At 34.9% G+C, this 19,764-nt stretch overlaps 3 protein-coding genes and 1 pseudogene across 4 annotated transcripts; 3 read left to right on the forward strand and 1 right to left on the reverse strand.

Annotated features, from left to right (window-relative positions):
- The first annotated feature begins 553 nt into the window (after positions 1-553).
- LOC18011155 (probable phosphopantothenoylcysteine decarboxylase) lies at positions 554-1,864 on the forward strand. Its single transcript, XM_024150296.1, is given in 4 exon segments — positions 554-763; positions 766-860; positions 1,416-1,578; positions 1,581-1,864. Coding segments are annotated over 4 exon segments (606 nt in total). The 5' UTR covers positions 554-555; the 3' UTR covers positions 1,721-1,864.
- A 75-nt stretch (positions 1,865-1,939) lies between these two features.
- LOC18011156 (pentatricopeptide repeat-containing protein At4g02750) lies at positions 1,940-6,090 on the forward strand. 2 transcript variants are annotated; one of them, XR_002897356.1, is made up of 4 exons: positions 1,940-3,608; positions 3,706-4,771; positions 5,302-5,350; positions 6,026-6,090. XR_002897356.1 is itself a non-coding variant. In XM_006393323.2 (2 exons), exons 1-2 carry the CDS (start codon positions 2,073-2,075, stop codon positions 4,510-4,512), a joined length of 2,343 nt encoding a protein of 780 aa, XP_006393385.2. In that variant the 5' UTR covers positions 1,940-2,072; the 3' UTR covers positions 4,513-5,605. The 2 variants fall into 2 exon arrangements, 1 of the variants encoding a protein (XP_006393385.2); XM_006393323.2 differs by lacking the exon at positions 6,026-6,090 and having other exon boundaries at positions 3,706-5,605.
- A 656-nt stretch (positions 6,091-6,746) lies between these two features.
- LOC18010929 lies at positions 6,747-9,249 on the forward strand (annotated as a pseudogene).
- A 120-nt stretch (positions 9,250-9,369) lies between these two features.
- Positions 9,370-12,854, reverse strand: LOC18011017 (phosphomethylethanolamine N-methyltransferase). Its single transcript, XM_006393325.2, has 12 exons — positions 12,600-12,854; positions 12,185-12,300; positions 11,820-11,957; positions 11,578-11,715; positions 11,359-11,502; positions 10,903-11,013; positions 10,647-10,788; positions 10,270-10,550; positions 10,031-10,192; positions 9,891-9,944; positions 9,740-9,814; positions 9,370-9,619 (listed from the first exon to the last, which is right to left on the reverse strand). Exons 1-12 carry the CDS (start codon positions 12,613-12,615, stop codon positions 9,521-9,523), a joined length of 1,476 nt encoding a protein of 491 aa, XP_006393387.2. The 5' UTR covers positions 12,616-12,854; the 3' UTR covers positions 9,370-9,520.
- Between the last annotated feature and the right edge of the window lie 6,910 nt (positions 12,855-19,764).

Genomic DNA, 19,764 nt, shown 5'->3' on the forward strand with positions numbered 1-19,764 from the left:
GAATTACTAAATTTTAGGATCCGTTAATAAATATATTGAATACTTTTTTTCTTTGTTGTAATGATTTTGTTGGTAAACAGATTCTATTTTGCTGAATTGTTCGAACCCAATCTTGAAATACCATTTTTCGAATTGTTTAGGTTTCTTGTTCGTAAGGCCCATTTATGGCGAGTCAACGACCAGATTGACACAGTGACTTAGAGATGAGTGATGAGTGATGACGTCGACTTCTCAGTCATTTTTCAAACTCAAGACCATTGTCATTGATTTCGATTTCTCCTTCGGTTATTGATTAGGGTTCCTCGCCGATCCTCCTTCCTCGGATTTACAAGGATACGGCTGTAACATAAGCTAAATCCTTCGAATCTCTCGTTTCGGTTCTGATTTCGTAGAAGATGACTGTTTGTCATCTAGTTTGATCGATTTCATGTAAGATCCTGGCCCTGTGTTGTCTCAATTCAACCCAAATTTTCTGGATTTATTTAAAAGCCCTTTCTCAGTTTAATCATCAAGTGTGTAATAACTTGATCCTGTTTCTGTATATAGAATATAACAATGCAAGTGGATACAGTAACAAGGAAGCCTCGTATATTACTAGCTGTAAGTGGGAAAGTAGCTGCAATTAAGTTCAGTAATCTCTGCCATTGTTCCTCAGAATGGGCAGAAGTGAAAGCCGTAGCTTCAAAATCATCTCTCAGTTTCGTGGATAAACCTTCTCTTCCTCAAAATGTGATTCTCTATACAGATGAAGATGAGTGGTCTGGCGGAAGAAAATTGGTGATCCCGTGCTTCATATCGAGCTCAGACACTGGGCTGATGTTATGATCATTGCTCCTTTGTCTGCAAACACGTCAGCCAAGGTAAGTAGTATATATTTAATAATCACTATCTCATATAGTAGCTGAAAATTTAGAGTTTACAATTCTAGAGATTGTTTGCATTCTCATTATCTAACCATAATTATCGGCGTTAGAGTCAATATCGTTTTACCGAGATTGTTTGATAATGCCATTGCCAGCTATATTATAGAATAGATCTTTTGGGTCATATTCTTGCCATACAGCAGCAGAGCCATATGCCGTGTGTATCTAAAAATCTAGAGTTGTGCTCTTTAGTTCCTTACTCTTTGCTTTTCAAGATCCTAAGAAAGTAGAGCTTGTAGCTGAAGAATAGAGAGTTGGCAATTCTGAAGATTGTTTGCTTCTAAGGATATAGACATAGTTCTCTTTTGATCATACATATCGCAAATAGTGTTGTGTACTGAGATTTTTAAGAATGGCAGCTATAGTCTAAGAGTAGATCTTTGGCTCATTTACTTGCCATCACGAAACAGATCACCATATGGAAGATCAAGAGTTGAGCTATATTCTATTGCTCTCACATGATCTTAAAAAAAGTTTATTTTCTATTTACAGATTGCTGGTGGGTTATGTGATAATCTATTGACATGTATTATAAGAGCGTGGGACTATACCAAACCGATGTTTGTTGCACCATCGATGAACACTTTATTGTGGAACAATCCATTTACAGAACGGCACCTTGTGTTGCTCGATGAGCTTGGAATCACTCTCATTCCAAGAAGAAACTGGCCTGTGAAGATTACGGTAACGGCGCAATAGCTGAGCCTTCTCTGATTTATTCCACTGTTAGACTGTTTTGGGAGTCACATACATGCTCATCGACAAAGCCATGCAACGAGTTGACTTCTATAACTTAGCCATTGATTGATTGCTCTGTTTTTCTCAAATCATAGATTATCAGTCACCTCTTTGTTTTTTAGCTTGAGGAACTCTCTGAACAATCAATCTATTAGCTGAATCTTGTGCAAATATGAAATATCTATGAGAGGTTTTTGGATTGGTTCGATTTATTGGTTGTAAAGCCCATCATCTCTGACGAGATTGACTAATAACGAGTGATGACGTCAAGCTAAGAAAGTAGATTGTTCCGGCCGAAATTATCAAGTTACATGGCGGCGTAAGCTGCTTCTCCGGTGGCATATAAAGAGTCCTTTTTTCCTTTCAAAATTAATAATTTCTTTAAACCCTTTTCTCTCGAGATCAAATGCGATGCGCGGGAACAAAAGGTTGAAAGAGCTTTGCGCTCTCTCGTGGCGAGCTCATAAGCAACAGTACACATCCTTCAATGGACTCGAGACAAGATTCAAGGGACACGGTGAAGCAAATTTTCACTATTCGAAGCAGAAAAGTCAAACCCAAATCCAGAAATCGCAGAGCAAATCTGGTGACGCGGATATCAAAGAGTGGAACGTAGCTATAAGCAGCTACATGCGCACTGGAAGGTGCAACGAAGCACTTCGCGTGTTCGAGCGCATGCCTAGGTGGAGCTCCGTATCATACAACGCCATGATCTCTGGGTACCTAAGAAACGGCGAGTTTGAATCCGCCAGGAAACTGTTCGACGAAATGCCTGAGAGAGATTTGGTTTCGTGGAACGTGATGATCAAAGGGTATGTGCGGAACAGGAATCTTGGAAAAGCAAGGGAGTTGTTCGAGAGTATGCCTGAGAGAGATGTTTGTTCGTGGAATACGATATTGTCTGGGTACGCTCAGAATGGGTGTGTTGATGAGGCAAGGAGAGTTTTTGATCGAATGCCTGAGAAGAACGAAGTTTCTTGGAATGCATTGCTCTCTGCATATGTTCAGAACAGTAGGATGGAGGAAGCTTGTAGATTGTTTAGGTCAAGGGAGAATTGGGCATTGGTCTCGTGGAACTGCTTGCTTGGTGGGTTTGTTAAGAAGAAAATGATTGTCGAGGCAAGACAGTTTTTTGATAGTATGAATGTGAGAGATGTGGTTTCCTGGAATACGATCATCAGTGGTTATGCACAGAACGGGGAAATCGTTGAAGCGCGGAAACTGTTTGACGAGTCTCCTGTTCAAGACGTTTTTACATGGACAGCAATGGTGTCAGGATATGTACAAAACCGAATGGTGGAAGAAGCGAGAGAGTTATTTGACAAAATGCCAGAGAGGAACGAAGTATCATGGAATGCCATGCTTGCAGGATATGTGCAGGGCGAGAGAATGGAGCTGGCAAAGGAATTGTTCGATATTATGCCTTTTCGCAATGTTAGTACATGGAACACGATGATAACTGGATATGCTCAGTGCGGCGATGTTTCTGAAGCTAAGAAACTTTTTGATAAAATGCCTAAAAGAGATCCAGTCTCTTGGGCTGCTATGATTGCAGGGTATTCGCAATGCGGACATGGCTATGAAGCTCTGCGTTTGTTTGTACAAATGGAGAGAGAAGGTGGGAGATTGAATCGGTCTTCGTTCTCATCTGCTCTAAGCACGTGTGCAGACGTTGTTGCTCTTGAGCTGGGGAAGCAATTGCATGGACGATTGGTTAAAGGTGGGTATGAGACTGGGTGCTTTGTTGGCAATGCGCTTTTGTTGATGTATTGCAAATGTGGAAGCATAGAAGAAGCCTATGACTTGTTTGAAGAGATGACTGGGAAGGACATTGTCTCCTGGAACACGATGATTGCAGGTTATTCAAGGCACGGGTTCGGAGAAGAGGCATTAAGGTTCTTTGAGTCGATGAAGAGAGAAGGACTGAAGCCAGATGATGCAACCTTGGTAATAAAAGATATAACATCTCTTTGGTTTTATCTTTGTGTTATCATAATTGCAGTACTATCTTCCAATAACATTCCAATTGTTATTCTTGTCACAGGTTGCGGTACTTTCTGCGTGCAGTCACACAGGACTTGTAGACAAAGGCAGACAATATTTCTACACGATGACTCAAGACTTTGGCGTAACGCCTAACTCACAGCACTACGCTTGTATGGTCGATCTTCTCGGTCGAGCTGGGTTTCTAGAAGAAGCTCACAATCTAATGAAAAACATGCCCTTTGAGCCAGACGGTGCAATATGGGGAACTTTACTGGGTGCAAGCAGAGTCCATGGAAACACAGAGCTAGCTGAAACAGCTGCAGATAAGATTTTCGCAATGGAGCCTGAGAACTCCGGAATGTATGTTCTTCTCTCCAATCTATACGCTTCTTCAGGTCGATGGGGAGATGTAGGTAAACTGCGACTAAAAATGCGGGACAAAGGGGTGAAGAAAGTTCCAGGATACAGTTGGATTGAGATTCAGAACAAGACACATACTTTCTCAGTTGGGGATGAGTTTCATCCTGAGAAAGACGAGATCTATGCTTTTTTGGAGGATCTTGATTTGAGAATGAAGAAAGCGGGGTATGTTTCGAAGACGAGTGTCGTTCTTCATGATGTGGAAGAAGAAGAGAAGGAGTGTATGGTTCGGTACCATAGTGAAAGACTGGCAGTAGCATATGGGATAATGCGTGTGTCTTCCGGGAAACCAATCCGTGTGATGAAGAATCTGCGTGTGTGTGAGGATTGTCATAATGCCATCAAGTGTATGGCGAAAGTCACAGGGAGATTGATTATTTTGAGGGATAATAACAGGTTTCACCACTTTAAGGATGGTTCGTGTTCTTGTGGAGACTATTGGTAAAGTGATGATGATTCCATTTCATCTTGATATAATCGAACTGGTGACCAATAAAGATTTACTGATGGTGGAGCTATCGAAGGTTAAAGAAATTGGAGAAGGAAATGGATTTTGTCTTCGTTTCGCAGGTGTATGGAAGTGTTGTGTATTGGTGTGTGTCTCTGTCTCTTAACAAAGATGAGTATGAGAATAAAGAATGAAGAATGCATTTCAGATTATTATGGTGGGCGTGCGTAGCTTACCTTCGATTCAGAAACCTCTTGTAAGTTAGCTCTTGTCTCTGATGTCTTAAGATGTAATGTCTTGAAGTGATTCCGTATGGGTTTAAAGTAACTGTTCTCAGCCTAGGCTCTACATGGTTTTGACTTTGTTACTCTGATTTCGAAGTATCTGGTTTGAGATAGATGATGGCTATCTATATATATATTCTAATGTGTATTTGATAATGCAGGTGATCTAGTGCAGATGGAAAGTAATAATAGATAATAGTATCGTGACTCATGCCATTAATTTCACTTTAAAACAGCAAAAACTCTAAGAGCCTTCTATTTTGTATATACTTATTGGATTGTAAAGAAATGGTGTGTGGTTTTTCACTTTTCTCATGAGAAAGGCTGGATTTTTTTTTATGGTATTAAAACTAAGTATTGGGAACAAATTCTACTAAAACTAAAGATGGTCTAAAGAGCAGGCGACACAACCATATATTTTGGGTTTCATGTAGCTTCGCAACCATATCTGAATTTTTTGGATAAACCTTCTCTTCCTCAAGATGTGACTCTTTCTGTACAGATGAAGACGAATGATCATTTCTCCTTTGTCTGCAAACACATTAAGCAAGGTAAATAGTATTATTACTAATAATCTCAGAAAGATCTTCCATGTTTCGTGTCTCCATTGAAAGATATAGTTGCTGTTTCAAGATTGTTGACTATATAGTCCGGTCTCTAGAGTAGCTTTTTTACTCAGATTCAGGCAGCGGAATCATAGCCAAAGTAGCTAAAGGTAAAGAGGTTGACAATATTGTTTGCATTCTCTTGAGCTAATAAACATACTTCTCTTTGGATCATATAAGTATCGCCATTCAAAGGTTTATAGTTGTACTGAAACTATTAATCTTTGAGTCATATTCTTGCCATCGAGAAATAGAACCATATGCAAAGAAGCACATGCCTGGAAGGTCAAGAGTTGAGCTCTTTGGCTCCATGCTCCCTTTGCTTCTTTATGATCTAAAAAGCACTCCTCTCTTTCTGTACAGATTGCTGGTGAGTTATGTGAAAATCTGCTGACATGTATTTTAAGAGTGTGCGATTATACCAAACCGTTGTTTGTTGTCTTCAATCTTTTCCACTGTTTTGGGAGTCACAGGTTCATCGACAAAGCTATGGAACTAGTTGACTTCTTTACTTACTCGTTTATTGATTGCTCTGTTTTCTCCAATCATAGATTATCAGTCACCCCTTTTACTTAGTTTGAGAAGCTCTCTGAACAATCTATTACGCTGAATCTTATGCAGATATATATGAGATATGAATGTTCGTAAGGCCAATCAATGACCAAAGACTAAAGACTAGTGATAAGGTCAGCTTCTCTCTCTTGTTCAAACTTTAAACCAATTTAAGTTGCTCCACCTGAAATGATCAGGTTACACGGCGGCGTAAGCAGCTTCTCCGGGAACTGTGAAGATGAAATCATGATGGACAAGCAAATGAAGATAAGGACAAACATCCTCTGCGACAACTCAAGGGTTTAACTCAGGTCGATGTAAATTAAAACCGAGTTAAATATGCTTTTTGGGACCACAAAAAGTAGGACACTGCACGCAGAAGTACCCTTGTCCTCAACAGATTTCAAATGCTTAAGGCGTGTTTGTCCAGGAAAGGATGTGAACACGTTAAATATGGTGTACTCCCTCTTTTCTCTCTCTTGTGTTCTTCCTGCTTCATTATTACTCTGTTTTCTTTATTACTCTATTTTTCTGAATCATCTTGGTTGCTCTGTCAAACGGTCTCAGATCTCGAGTTTGTTTGGTCTTCTTCCAAGGAAAGTCGCCGCCTTTGGGGTTTAAAAGACAGAGACGTGAATCCACAATAGGTGTTTCCGACTCTCCGGTGGCAAAAAAAGTTTTATTTTTATTTTGACGAAGCCCTGAGCTCATTTCTCTCTCAAGATCAAAAGCGATGGGCGGGAACAAACGGTTAGAAGAGCTTTGCGTTCAGTCTTGGAGAGGTAAGAAACAACATACATATCTCAATGGACTCAACAGACAGTGAAGCAAATTTTCACTCTTGGAAGAGAAATCAAACACAAATCCCGAAATCGCAAAGAAAACATCCCTGTAAATCTGGTGACGCGGATATCAAAGAGTGGAACGTAGCTATAAGCAGTTACATGCGTAATGGAAGGTGCAACGAAGCACTTCGCGTGTTCGAGCGCATGCCTAGGTGGAGCTCCGTATCATACAACGCCATGATCTCTGGGTACCTGAGGAACGGCGAGTTTGAATCCGCCAGGAAACTGTTCGACGAAATGCCTGAGAGAGATTTGGTTTCATGGAACGTGATGATCAAAGGGTATGTGCGGAACAGGAATCTTGGAAAAGCAAGGGAGTTGTTCGAGAGTATGCCTGAGAGAGATGTTTGTTCGTGGACAACGATATTGTCTGGGTACGCTCAGAGTGAGTGTGTTGATGAGGCAAGGAGAGTTTTTGATCGGATGCCTGAGAGAGATGTGGTTTCCTGGAATACGATCATCAGTGGTTATGCACAGAACGGGGACATCGTTAAAGCGCGGAAACTGTTTGACGAGTCTCCTGCTCAAGACGTTTTTACATGGACAGCAATGGTGTCAGGATATGTACAAAACGGAATGGTGGAAGAAGCGAGAGAGTTATTTGACAAAATGCCAGAGAGGAACGAAGTATCATGGAATGCCATGATTGCAGGATATGTGCAGGACGAGAGAATGGAGCTGGCAAAGGAATTGTTCGATATTATGCCTTTTCGCAATGTTAGTACATGGAACACGATGATAACTGGATATGCTCAGTGCGGCGATGTTTCTGAAGCTAAGAAACTTTTTGATAAAATGCCTAAAAGAGATCCAGTCTCTTGGGCTGCTATGATTGCAGGATATTCGCAATGCGGACATGGCTATGAAGCTCTGCGTTTGTTTGTACAAGTGGAGAGAGAAGGTGGGAGATTGAATCGGTTTTCGTTCTCATCTGCTCTAATTACGTGTGCAGACGTTGTTGCTCTTGAGCTGGGGAAGCAATTGCATGGACGATTGGTTAAAGGTGGGTATGAGACTAGATGCTTTGTTGGCAATGCGCTTTTGTCGATGTATTGCAAATGTGGAAGCATAGAAGAAGCCTATGACTTGTTTGAAGAGATGACTGGGAAGGACATTTTCTCTTGGAACACGATGATTGCAGGTTATTCAAGGCACGGGTTCGGAGAAGAGGCTTTAAGGTTCTTCGAGTCGATGAAGAGAGAAGGACTGAAGCCAGATGATGCAACCTTGGTAAATAAACGATATAATATCACTTTGGTTTTATCTTTTGCGTTATCATAATTGCAGTACTAGCTTCCAATAACATGCCAATTGTTATTCTTGTCACAGGTTGCGGTACTTACTGCGTGCAGTCACACAGGACTTGTAGACAAAGGCAGACAATATTTCTACACGATGACTCAAGACTTTGGCGTAACACCTAACTCACAGCACTACGCTTGTATGGTCGATCTTCTTGGTCGAGCTGGGCTTCTAGAAGAAGCTCACAATCTAATGAAAAACATGCCCTTTGAACCAGACGGTGCAATGTGGAAAACTTTACTCAGTGCAAGTAGAGTCCATGGAAATATAGAGCTAGCTGAAGAAGCTGCAGATAAACCTTTTTTCAATGGAGCCTGAAAATTCCAGTACGTATGTTCTTCTCCGCAATCTATACGCTTCTTCGGGTCGATGGGGAGATGTAGGTAAACTGCGAAAGAGAATGCTAAACCAAGGGGTGAAGATATTTAAAGGGTACAGTTGGATTGAGATTCAGAACAAGACTCATACTTTCTATGTTGGGGGTGAGTTTCATCCTGAGAAAGATGAGATTTATGCGTTTTTGGAGGATCTTCATTTGAGAATGAAGAAAGCAGGGTATGTTTCGAAGACGAGTGTGGTTCCTCATGATGTGGAAGAAGAAGAGAAGGAGTGTATGGTTCAGTACCACAGCGAAAGACTTGCAGTAGCGTATGGGATAATGCGTGTGTCTTCAGGGAAACCAATCCGTGTGATGAAGAATCTGCGTGTGTGTGAGGATTGTCATAGTGCCATCAAGTGTATGGCGAAAATCACAGGAAGATTGATTATTCTGAGGGATAAAAAAAGGTTTCACCATTTTAAGGATGGTTCATGTTCTTGTGGAGACTACTGGTGAAAATGATGATGATTCCATTTCATATAGTTCAATCGAACTGGTTGGGGACCAATAAATATTTACGAATGGTGGAAAGGTTAAAAAGTTGGAGAAGGAAATGTATTTTGTATTCGTTTTGCAGAATGTGGTAAGGAAGTGTTGTGCATTGGTGTGTCGCGCTCTCTCTCATCTAAGATGCGTAATGAGAATGGAGAATGAAGAATGCGTTTCAGATTTTTATGAGTAAATTAGCTGCTGTCTCTGATCTCTTAAGATGTAATGAATTTACAAGATGCTTTCTTGCTCTGTTTTATCCAATCATAGATTATAAATCACTCCTTTTTACTTAGCTTGAGGAATTCGCAGACCTATATATTATCGTTGAGTATTATGCAGATGTATAAAAATATCTATGAAATCAAAACAACGCAGATTTTATGAGGCACAAAGACTGGACATAACACATGAGTTTTTCTCTAACGACTTACGGTTCCAGGATAGTAAAACAAGCAAATATTGTCCTCCAAGGAACAGTTTTATTGAAGGTAAAAGAATCACCAAAGAGGAGGTTACAGAGTTTTTGGGGTCTAAACCATTGGATTTTTACTTCTTGTTGGCGATGAACAATCCCCATTTTTGTTCACCAGATGTACTCCTTTCAAGCTTTGCTTTCCATCCTCCAACAATCTCATTGTAATCCTCCTGCATTACAAAACCATTTGACAAGATTTTGTGATCAATGAAAAAGAAAGAAGATTACAAAATCTTGGTAGTGAGAAAAGGGTTGTATTCTTTGAATTGGTAGCGAGAAAATGTTTTTACTTCTGAGAAGTCGTTGATGAATTCGTCTTTTTCTTTCTCCACTCTCTCTAATTCACGCCTCAGAACTTGTACAAACTGCAGAAAAATGGTTATGTTAGAATCAGGATTATTCAAAGAAATGTATACATGTTATGAGTATGTGGGGAGTCACCTGATCAGTACGGTCCTCGGCGATCACATCCTCAAAGCCTGCGTCTTTCAGCATCTACCGGAAGAAGGTTTCATTACGAATCATGAAAACATAAAATGATGAAGGTTTTATGAGGAAAAAATGAAAAAAAAAACACAAACCTGTCCATAAGCTTGAACATCATGGAGATCATATCCTCTTTGTTTGATGTACTCTGCGAATATAGGAGACGGGGTTTCAGCGTTTCTGCAATAGTCAGTGATGAGAACTTTACCTCCTGGTTTAAGCCACTTGAAGAATGTCTTGAACAGAGCCGGCTTGTCCTGAAAAAGAAGAGACAAATGATGACAACTTGACAAGGCATCTTCAAGAAGTGAGAAAAAGAAAGGTTTTTGCTTACTTGGATATGCAGAATAGTGTCACGGCTGTAAATAACATCGAAAGAATGATCCGGATATGTCTTTGTGGTGCAATCAGCGACTTCAAACTCGACTGAGCATTTGAGTCCAATGGCACGCTCCAATGCGAAAGAGATCATGTTGACTGATAGATCGATTCCAACAACATGAACATCGAAGTTCTCAGCCATGTAGAGGTCACCTCCACCGATACCACAACCAACATCTAGGACTTTCTGTCCGGGTTTAAGGTCCATCTTCGCCACAAATTCTTTAGTTGTCTCTGTTAAGAGAAAAACAAGAACTTAGAGGCAAGAGGTGGGGTAAATACTTTACACAGGCTTGTCCTTATGAAGATTAGAGTTAGAATGGAATTTACCAAATCCACCAGTGCTCACATATCCTTGCCCAAAGACACGCTCATAGCGCAAGATTCCATTAGACTTATATTGAACATTGTCCAAGAAACGCTGGAAGTCTTTGTCATTCTCCAAGCTGACTTTTTGCCAAATCCAGCAAATCTTTCATCACATAGGAAAATAAATTGTACCCCTCTTTTTAAGCAGTGCAATGAATAAGGCACCATCAAATGATAAGGGAAAGTATACAGTCTGATAAAGAAAATTTTGTGTTACCTGATTTTGATTCTTCTTGTTCTTCACATAAGCCCCAATGCATTTGCAACCAACCATAGAGAGCTCAAATGATTTGCCAGTGGCATCACGTGTCTGGCATTCCTGGAAAATCTGCATTAAACCACCATTTTAAATTTTGGCACATCTAGAAGAATAAACTCAACTCATCCAACACATTAGATTCGAAAATGTGGCGAGAGTGGTGAGCCAAGTGACAACAAACTTTGATATACAGCATATGTAAGAGAACCTCCATGTGGTTAAATCTCACAGTTGTGCATAAGATAAACATTTAGATCTCAGGTCACATACAGGATGAAATTAATCCCACTGTGTCATCTTTCATACATTCTACTGGATCGAGAGTTCAGCTTTAAAAACCATATAATTGGCACCGAAAGGTAAGGTAAGATGCATTTCATTGCCATAAAGCAAAGACCAGTCAAAAGATTGAACCTTTGTATAGAATCTTGGTTCACGGTAGTGAGTAGGGTTTGATTTTCGCTTGCTGTCCCCGGATTGATGGAAGCAAGATTCTCGAAAGAAAATGTATCCCCCTGGTTTTATCCATCCAAGCATCCTTTCTGCCAAAAGTTCCACCTGCATCCATCGAATTAGACTTTTCTTCTCTTAACAGTTCAAAAGTTGAGTACACCAAAAGAATCAGATTTTCACCTCTTTATCAGACAGATACATGAGCAACCAATTTGAGAAAATCAAGTCGATAGATCCATCTGTGATTTTCAGGTCCTGTGATGTCACATCAGCACACATAAACTTGACATTCTTGTAATGTCCATTGACACTTTCATTCTGCAAAGAACAGCATCACCAAAAGAAGAAATCTGGTAAAACCAAATAGAAAAAAACATTAAAATTCTCAACATAACAACATCTACCAAAGCAGTAATTAAAACCTTCTTAATCGCGCTTTCGATGAAGTCAAGGGCGATAACTTCACCAGCCTTTTGAGCTAATTCACCAGTGAAACGACCGATCCCAGCTCCAAGTTCCAGCACCGTTTTCCCTTCATATGGTGGGATCAAAGATAGTACCTATAGCCAAGAAACACATCAAGCCAAAGATTCATGTAGCAATCAAAAATCCGTTTTAAAATGATGATCAAGAAGCAGTTTGTCACATGTTCCTAAGCTCAAACCACTAGAGCAAAGAGAATCTACTACTTAGAACCAATCACAACCCTCAATATTCTAAGATTCTAAACTAGTAAAATATCAAAGAAAAGTTTCGAATTTCAGAGATTGTGAAACCGAGAACATACCTCAGGGCGTTCTTCTTTGTCGAGATCAGAAGCTTTGGAGTCAAGCATCATGGCCTCAACAGTCAAATCACTTGAATTCTCCATCCAATAGCTCTTTTGGATATCTCTCTCTTCCTCTGTGTCAATTATATAACCAAAAACAATACTGAGAACACTCTAAAACTTCGAGACAATGAAGAGACACCTACTTTTAATTTTAAATTCTCCAACAATAAACAAGTTCTCTGTTTAGAAATAAAAAAGCATTCAAAACGTGATTAATTTCCTGAAGAGGGCCAGCAAAAATTTATAATTTTCGAAAGTATTATGATCTGATTTATTTATTAATTCCAAAAAGACAAACGACAAAAGATTCCATTCCATGTGAGTGATTTCAGACAAATGACGAATAGATGATAAAAAGAGGAAACTTTACTGTAAGGTGTCGCCATTGATTAGGAGGAGAGGTCGTCGGAAAACTCAAAAAGGGGACGAGGGAAGGAGACGATAGACTATAGAGAGAGAGGAGTTTAAGAGATTTCAATGGCCTTCAACGGCGAGTCTGGTTCTAGAGAAGCTCCTTGATCTACTGTTGTTGGATTTTCCTCTTTGATGCATCGATCAGTTTCACGATTTTGAACTCAGACAATGTTTCCTCAGATTTCTCCGCTAAGCTTGATTTTGTGGTTCACAAGGAGACCGTTGAGCGCTTTCATAGAGGGAGAGGGAGAGAGAGAAAATAAAATAAAACTAGAGGTGGGCTTGGGCCTTAGGCCTTGTTATATTCAATAATAAAATCAAAATGATAGTAATTAATTAACCATCATAATTTTGGTTGACAAAAAAAGTAGACAAAAATAACAAATCAATAACTCTTTTGCATCAAATACTAGATAGTGGACTACTTTCCACAAGAAAATGGGTGGACTTAAGATTAAATGAACTTTAAAATTGAAATAGAAATAGAGGATTAATCTCTGTTTTTTATATTTTTCTCAATTGATTTTAAATGTAAGTTTATGAGTTTTTATGATCTCATAAAAAAGGATTGGAAGTTATCTTTAGCTACTTTACCAAATAAATTATCTTTCGCTTTTTTTTTAATTAGTTTTTATCAGACACCTTAATGAGGTAGCATTTTACACGATTAAAGTAATTGATTAAGGTTCTAGAAAAAAAATAATAATAATAAGGTAATGGATTAAGATATAACGGATCAAATATATTATTAATTGTCATTAATTTTTTGCAGGCAGAGGCAAATGGAGGAGAAGTTTCTTCTATGACCAAGGTTTTCGAAGCTACTCACCGGAAGAAAGACGGATATTTCGTGGATGCTCGAGCAAGGAAGGTCTACAATGATGCGATGGAGAAGATCGTTGAGCGTCAAACTCAGGTCTCACCTAACGTTCATTTGAATGTCCTCAAGCAAAACCAGATATTGGAAGAGGTAAGTTTTTTTTTACTTGTAATTGATATTTTTTAATTTAATTTTTAATTATATAAAATTAATTACAAATATGTATAGGTTGTTCCGAAGAAGAAAGACCGAATTTTAGGGTTGGGTTCTATCTAGGATTGTCCGGTCGCGGTTGCTGGACGGATATACGAGGATCTTTTAATCCTGCGGCAACAGCTCGAGGTCGCCTACACGGAGATCATAAACTTGCGGGCTGAGCAAGTCGTGCATAGATAAGAGATTCAGTCCTTCAACAACCTCTTTGACATTTCGAAGGAGAACGAGAGGCAGCTCCGGGAGAAGCAGCAGCAGCAGCAGCAGCAGCATCCGGCATCCTCTTCGGCTCCACGGAGTGGTACTGGCGAGCCGCAGGCATCGACCGGTGAGGCGGATGAAATTTCTATATCGACGATTTTGAAATTACTTTGAATGAAATTAATTAATTTTTTGTATTTTATATTTTTGTAAATATTTTGAATTTATATGAAATTTCTATTCTTATTATTTTTATTATTTTCGATTTTTTATTTAATTATTTTTTTAAATCGACATAATATAATGACCAATTTATATCGAATTATTTACATCGAAATTACATCAAAACTTTTACGTCAAAATTACATCGAATTATTTACGTCAAGTTACATCAGAAATTGTTACGTCGAATTACCATCAAATTACTACGATGATTTTACATCAAAAAATAAAATTATCATCATATTAAATATTTTAATCTCGGGAAGCCCATGTAAAATCGATGTAAAATTACATCGACTTTACGTCAATCTTGTGACACAGATATAATCATTTTTATATCAACGTAACAGTTGGATCAAAATTACGATGATTTAATCATGTCAAATTTATGATAATTTTTAGTCGCCCCAAATTTTACGTCGATTTTACGTCGATTTTATGTAGATCCTAGGTTTACGACGAACTAGAAATCAACGGCAAATCGACGCAAACCCATATTTGAGATGATTTTACATCGATTTGGTCCGATGTAAAACCTTTATTTTCTTTTAGTGAAAGCTTTATGTGAGAACATACATGAAGAAGCATTTAGAAGAGCACTTGCATTTTCTGAATGCTCTCCCAAATGCTTTATTAACAAAAGTTGATTGAATGATTTAAAGCATGATGATTTTTTAAAAACTCTACCAATCAAGACCTAAGGTAACAGATTAAGGTTTGACAAATAATAGTCATATATATAAAACAAAAGTTTCATTTTTTCCTATTGGGCTACTTGGCACTCTCATTTTAAAATAAATAAAAATTATTTAATTTTATTTAATTTTATTTAAACTACACAATTAAACTACATTGAATTCTTTGACCCCAAAAAAAAAGTACATTGAATTCATTCAACTCATACAAAAAACCATGTAACATTTTTGGCATCTTTCTCTAGCAGAAAAAAAAACACAAATGAAAACCACATATAATATATATATATATATATATTGATATTTTCTTTAACCAAAAATCATATATGAATAATAATTAACAATGATGACAAATAAAACGTATGCAATTAAAACCTCATGTAAATAAATCACTCACATTTATAAAGAAATGTTGCATTGTCTCTCAATTATTTAACGGAACTTAAAAAAAAAATAATCATATATAAACAAGATTCTCCATCTTAATGACCAAAATTAAAAATATCATAACTCATAAACTAACCCCTTGACAAAAATAAAGCAATTGTGGAAATGGAATAATATATATCATTTGATTTAGCTTGATTGGTTATGAATTATTAATAGGCTTAGATATAGTTTTATTTGTGGTTACGGAATTAGTTGATTTGTCTTGAATGTTTTTGAATTAGTATGACTAATTGTTCTTCCCACAACAGTTACAAAATCAGTTCTTAGATATTTCTTCTGAATTATTATGATTAATTGTCTTTAATTTTAGGTTCTTTCCATGTAACAACGACAAAACTATATAGTCATTGAGAGTTTTTTTTTTTAAGAACAATATTAATATTAATATTAATTGTCCAATTAAAACCTACATTAATTTCATTGATTCTAACATATGTAACGTTAGATTGACACTAAATTTGGTGCATTAAGCACACTAATGAATTAAATTAAGAAAAAAAATTATTCTAATTAAAATTTTAAAAGTTAAATCTACCACTATATATATGTATGTATTGCAAGTTTATCATTTCTTTCACTACCCTCAAACCACATGCCATTGAAAAACAACAATGCATGGACAAAGAGGTAAAACTATTTACATTTTTTTTGTTGTCTTTGCATTTTTATCATATTGTGTGCATATTCATATTAGGATGTTTGCGCAATAGAATTTAGAGGTAATATCTTATATAAGAAATTAGAGATAAAGTATCTTATTGTATTTCTCTGCATACTAACATATATTTTTTCTGCCAGATACTTGCAAAAATCTTAAGCTTATGTTTGAGAAGGTTGAACCAAGGTGTAAGGTATAACGAAAAAATTTACAAATTAATGATTCTTTTTTATCAATTATAAATCAAGAAAAATAGCATACAACTAACATATTATTTTTTTTACCAAACTACACACAAATTTTTAAAATGATTGAGTATTTCCCATATAGATACTTGCAAGAATCTCAAGTTTATGTTCATTGTGTAGATTTACAGGAACTAAATGTGTTTAACAAGGTTGAAGCAAAGTGTAAGGTACAGCAAAAAAAAAAAAATAACAATGCAATTATTTTTTTAAATAATAAAACCAATAAAAGTAGCATACAATTGACCTGTTATTGAATAAAAAAAACAAAAAATAATTAACACGTTTTGGATTATTGCTTGGCTAGGCTGAGGGAAAATAAAGCAAAATAAAGAGGAGATGATGATAAAATTGAGCAATTAGAGCTGTACCAAAGAAAAATTATTATTTAGTATGTTAATATTTTTTGATCGCACAATTCCAAATATGTTTATTTCTTTCATTCATTTTATTGATTTTTTAGTCATGCGAAACTCTCCTTTTGTTGTTTCTAATATTTTATAATCCAAATTTGTTGTTGCAATATTTCAATCTAGAGTTCATTATATATGATGTTAATATTTCGTTTGACCTTACAATTCCAAGTTTGTTGTTCTTTTCTTTCATTTCTTAAATTTTTTAATCATGTTAAACTTTTTTGTTGTTGTTTTATTTTAATATTTTATGATTCAAATTTGTTGTGTATATCCATTATTAAGTTCATAATAATAAAAAACAAAGAGAACAATGATATGAAATTGATGATGAAGACCACACAATGAGATATCAAAGACGGAAATTATAAAGAAGGAAGTAATAACAAATTCGATTAAGTTTTCGATTAGTGATCTTCTTTTTATTTAGTAATATTATTTCCATTTCCCACTTATTATTGAAAATTGTAATTCTTGAATTTTTTGATTGTCATAATTTTAATCAAGTTTTTAAAAATATTTAATTTTGAGTATTAATTATTTAACATATGTCAATTCAAAGTTAAAAATAGGCCACACATATGACAAGCTAATAATATAAATGTTACATATGAATTGCATAGTAAAGTCTATAAACAAACTTTTTTTGACAAAATTTGTTTTTTAATTTTCTAAAATCACACTTTTTATTAATCAATTTATACATGATATAATTCAGTGGTGTAATGTTAAGAGGTCGTGCGACATGAAGTGTTTTTTTTGCCCTCATGAAATATATATATATATATATATATATATATATATAAGTTTTTGACACACTATAATTCATTGATTTTGATGTACAAACCCACTCTACTCTATGTGATAAAGATATATTATTTTATCATAATCATAAATAATATTTAAAACTAAGAAAATATCAATAAATATATAATCCACGTATCGCGTAGATAATCATCTAGTAATAATAATAAGGTAACATATCTATTAATAATAACAAAATAAAAAACTATGAATGAACTTTTGAACTATTGTATCTTTTTATTGTATCTTTTCATTTATAACTGCTAATTTATTCAAATGTTACAATTCATGAATCTTTGAACAATTGTGTCTTTTTATTGCACTTTTTTATTTATAACTGTTAATTTATTCAAATGTTACAGTTTCACAGTTGTGTATTTTTATTTTATTTTATTAATTATACCATTTCATACATAACTGCTGATTATCAACGGTTGCTTCTCTGGATACTTATGTCTTTTCAAGATTGTATATATTTTGTTCATTGTTTATTATTTCTTTTATTGAAATTTTTTTCTTATAATGCTCTCTTACTTTGAAAAACAACATCTTATATATCAATTTATTATTGATAAACTTCAAATTAACTTAAAATTCATTAAATAAAAACATTGTTCATTTGCAAGAATTTTTACAGAAATAGTATTACAAGAAAGTTTTTTTTAGTAGATGGTTAGTCATGAATAAAGAAAAACTTGAAATAAAAGGTGAAAAATCTGCTCATTTCCCAAGAAAATACTTTTGGAACAAAAGCCAAAAAATTTGAACTAACCAAAAAATGGTAATTCTCTTGGCACTTTATCACTAATCTTAAAAGGTAATATTTTATTCTATCTTATGAGTTTTTTAGTTATATTTTTTTTTAAATAACAAAATGAAAAACTATGAATGAACTCTTGAACTATTGTGTCTTTCTATTGTACATTTGATTTATAACTGTTAATTTATTCAAATGTTACAATTCATGAATCTTTGAACAATTGTGTCTTTTTATTGTACCTTTTTTATTTATAACTGTTAATTTATTCAAACATTACAATTTTACGGTTGTGTTTTTTTTTATATTTTATTTTATTAATTATACCATTTCGTACATAACTGCTGATTATCAACGGTTGCTTCTCTGAATACTTATGTCTTTTCAAGATTGTATTTATTTTTTATTTTTTATTATTTCTTTTATTGACTTTTTTGCTTATAAAGCTCTCTTACTTTGAAAAACAACATCTTATATATCAATTTATTGTTTATAAACTTCAAATTAACTTAAAATTCCTTAAATAAAATAAAACATTGTTCATTTGCAAGACATTTTTACAGAAATAGTGTTACAAGAAAGTTTTTTTAGTAGATGGTTAGTCATGAATAAAGAAAAACTTGAAATTTAAGGTGAAAAATCTGCTCATTTCCCCAAAAAAAATTTTTGGAACAAAAGCAAAAAAATTGGAGTAAACAATAAATGGTAATTCTCTTGGCAATTATATCACTAATCTTAAAAGGTAATATTTTATTTTATCTTATGAGTTTTTTAGTTATATTTCAATTTTTTATAAACAAATTATTCAGCCATAAATAAAGAAGAATTTGAATTGAAGGATCTACCATCTGCTCATTATCTAAAAAATATGAGACAATTATATAATTGATTTAACACAGGAAACATGATATACTAAACTATAATGGGAATTAAAGATGCACTTTAACACAACTAATAGATTTGGATATGAATTGAAAAAGAATACAAAAAAGAACCTAATTTATGTGAAAGTTATGAAGATTTGGAAAATAAATAAAAAATAAAAAAATTACAAAAGATTCAAAACAAAATAAAAAGCTAGGAAGAACAAAAAAAGTGTTAATATGTGAAGAACAGTATGAAAAACTATTATTGAACCATTGTGTTTTTCTATTCATATTATTTTTTTATTAATTATACATTTTCATGTATACCAATTATTTTTAAGAAAAGCTATTATTATAAGGTCGTGTCTTTTCGTTTGAATTTTTTAGATTATAACTTTCTGTGAAAAACTATAAATGACATGTTGTGTATTTCTATTAAATATTTTTTTAAATTATATATTTTGTATATAACTGCTAATTTTTATGAACGGTTACTATTGTATGGTTATGTCTTTTTGTTTGTTATTAGTAAGTATTTTTTATTTAATGAATCTATGATTCCATTTTTAACAGAAAATGAATGCTGGAAATTTAAATGTTACCGTTTTTTAGTGAATCAGTACAACTATTGAGTTTATTGTTATTTCTCTAACTATTTCAATTCTAGAAATTATGGTTATTTTACCAACCACTGCAACTCTTGAGTTTATGGTTTATTTACTAAACATTGCAACTATTTAATTTAAGGTTATTTTACCAACCATTGCACATATTGCG

The sequence above is a fragment of the Eutrema salsugineum genome, unplaced genomic scaffold (genome assembly GCF_000478725.1).
Source record: "Eutrema salsugineum unplaced genomic scaffold, Eutsalg1_0 scaffold_7, whole genome shotgun sequence".
Taxonomy (NCBI): domain Eukaryota; kingdom Viridiplantae; phylum Streptophyta; class Magnoliopsida; order Brassicales; family Brassicaceae; genus Eutrema; species Eutrema salsugineum.

Coding starts and splice junctions, on each gene's coding strand:
- LOC18011156 (XM_006393323.2), top strand. CDS start 2,073: ATGCGCGGGAACAAAAGGTTGAAAGAGCTTTGCGCTCTCTCGTGGCGA. Junction 3,609..3,705: donor AGCCAGATGATGCAACCTTG/GTAATAAAAGAT, acceptor TTCTTGTCACAG/GTTGCGGTACTTTCTGCGTG.
- LOC18011017 (XM_006393325.2), bottom strand. Junction 10,551..10,646: donor TGTGAGCACTGGTGGATTTG/GTAAATTCCATT, acceptor TTCTCTTAACAG/AGACAACTAAAGAATTTGTG. Junction 10,193..10,269: donor ACACTATTCTGCATATCCAA/GTAAGCAAAAAC, acceptor CTTCTTTTTCAG/GACAAGCCGGCTCTGTTCAA.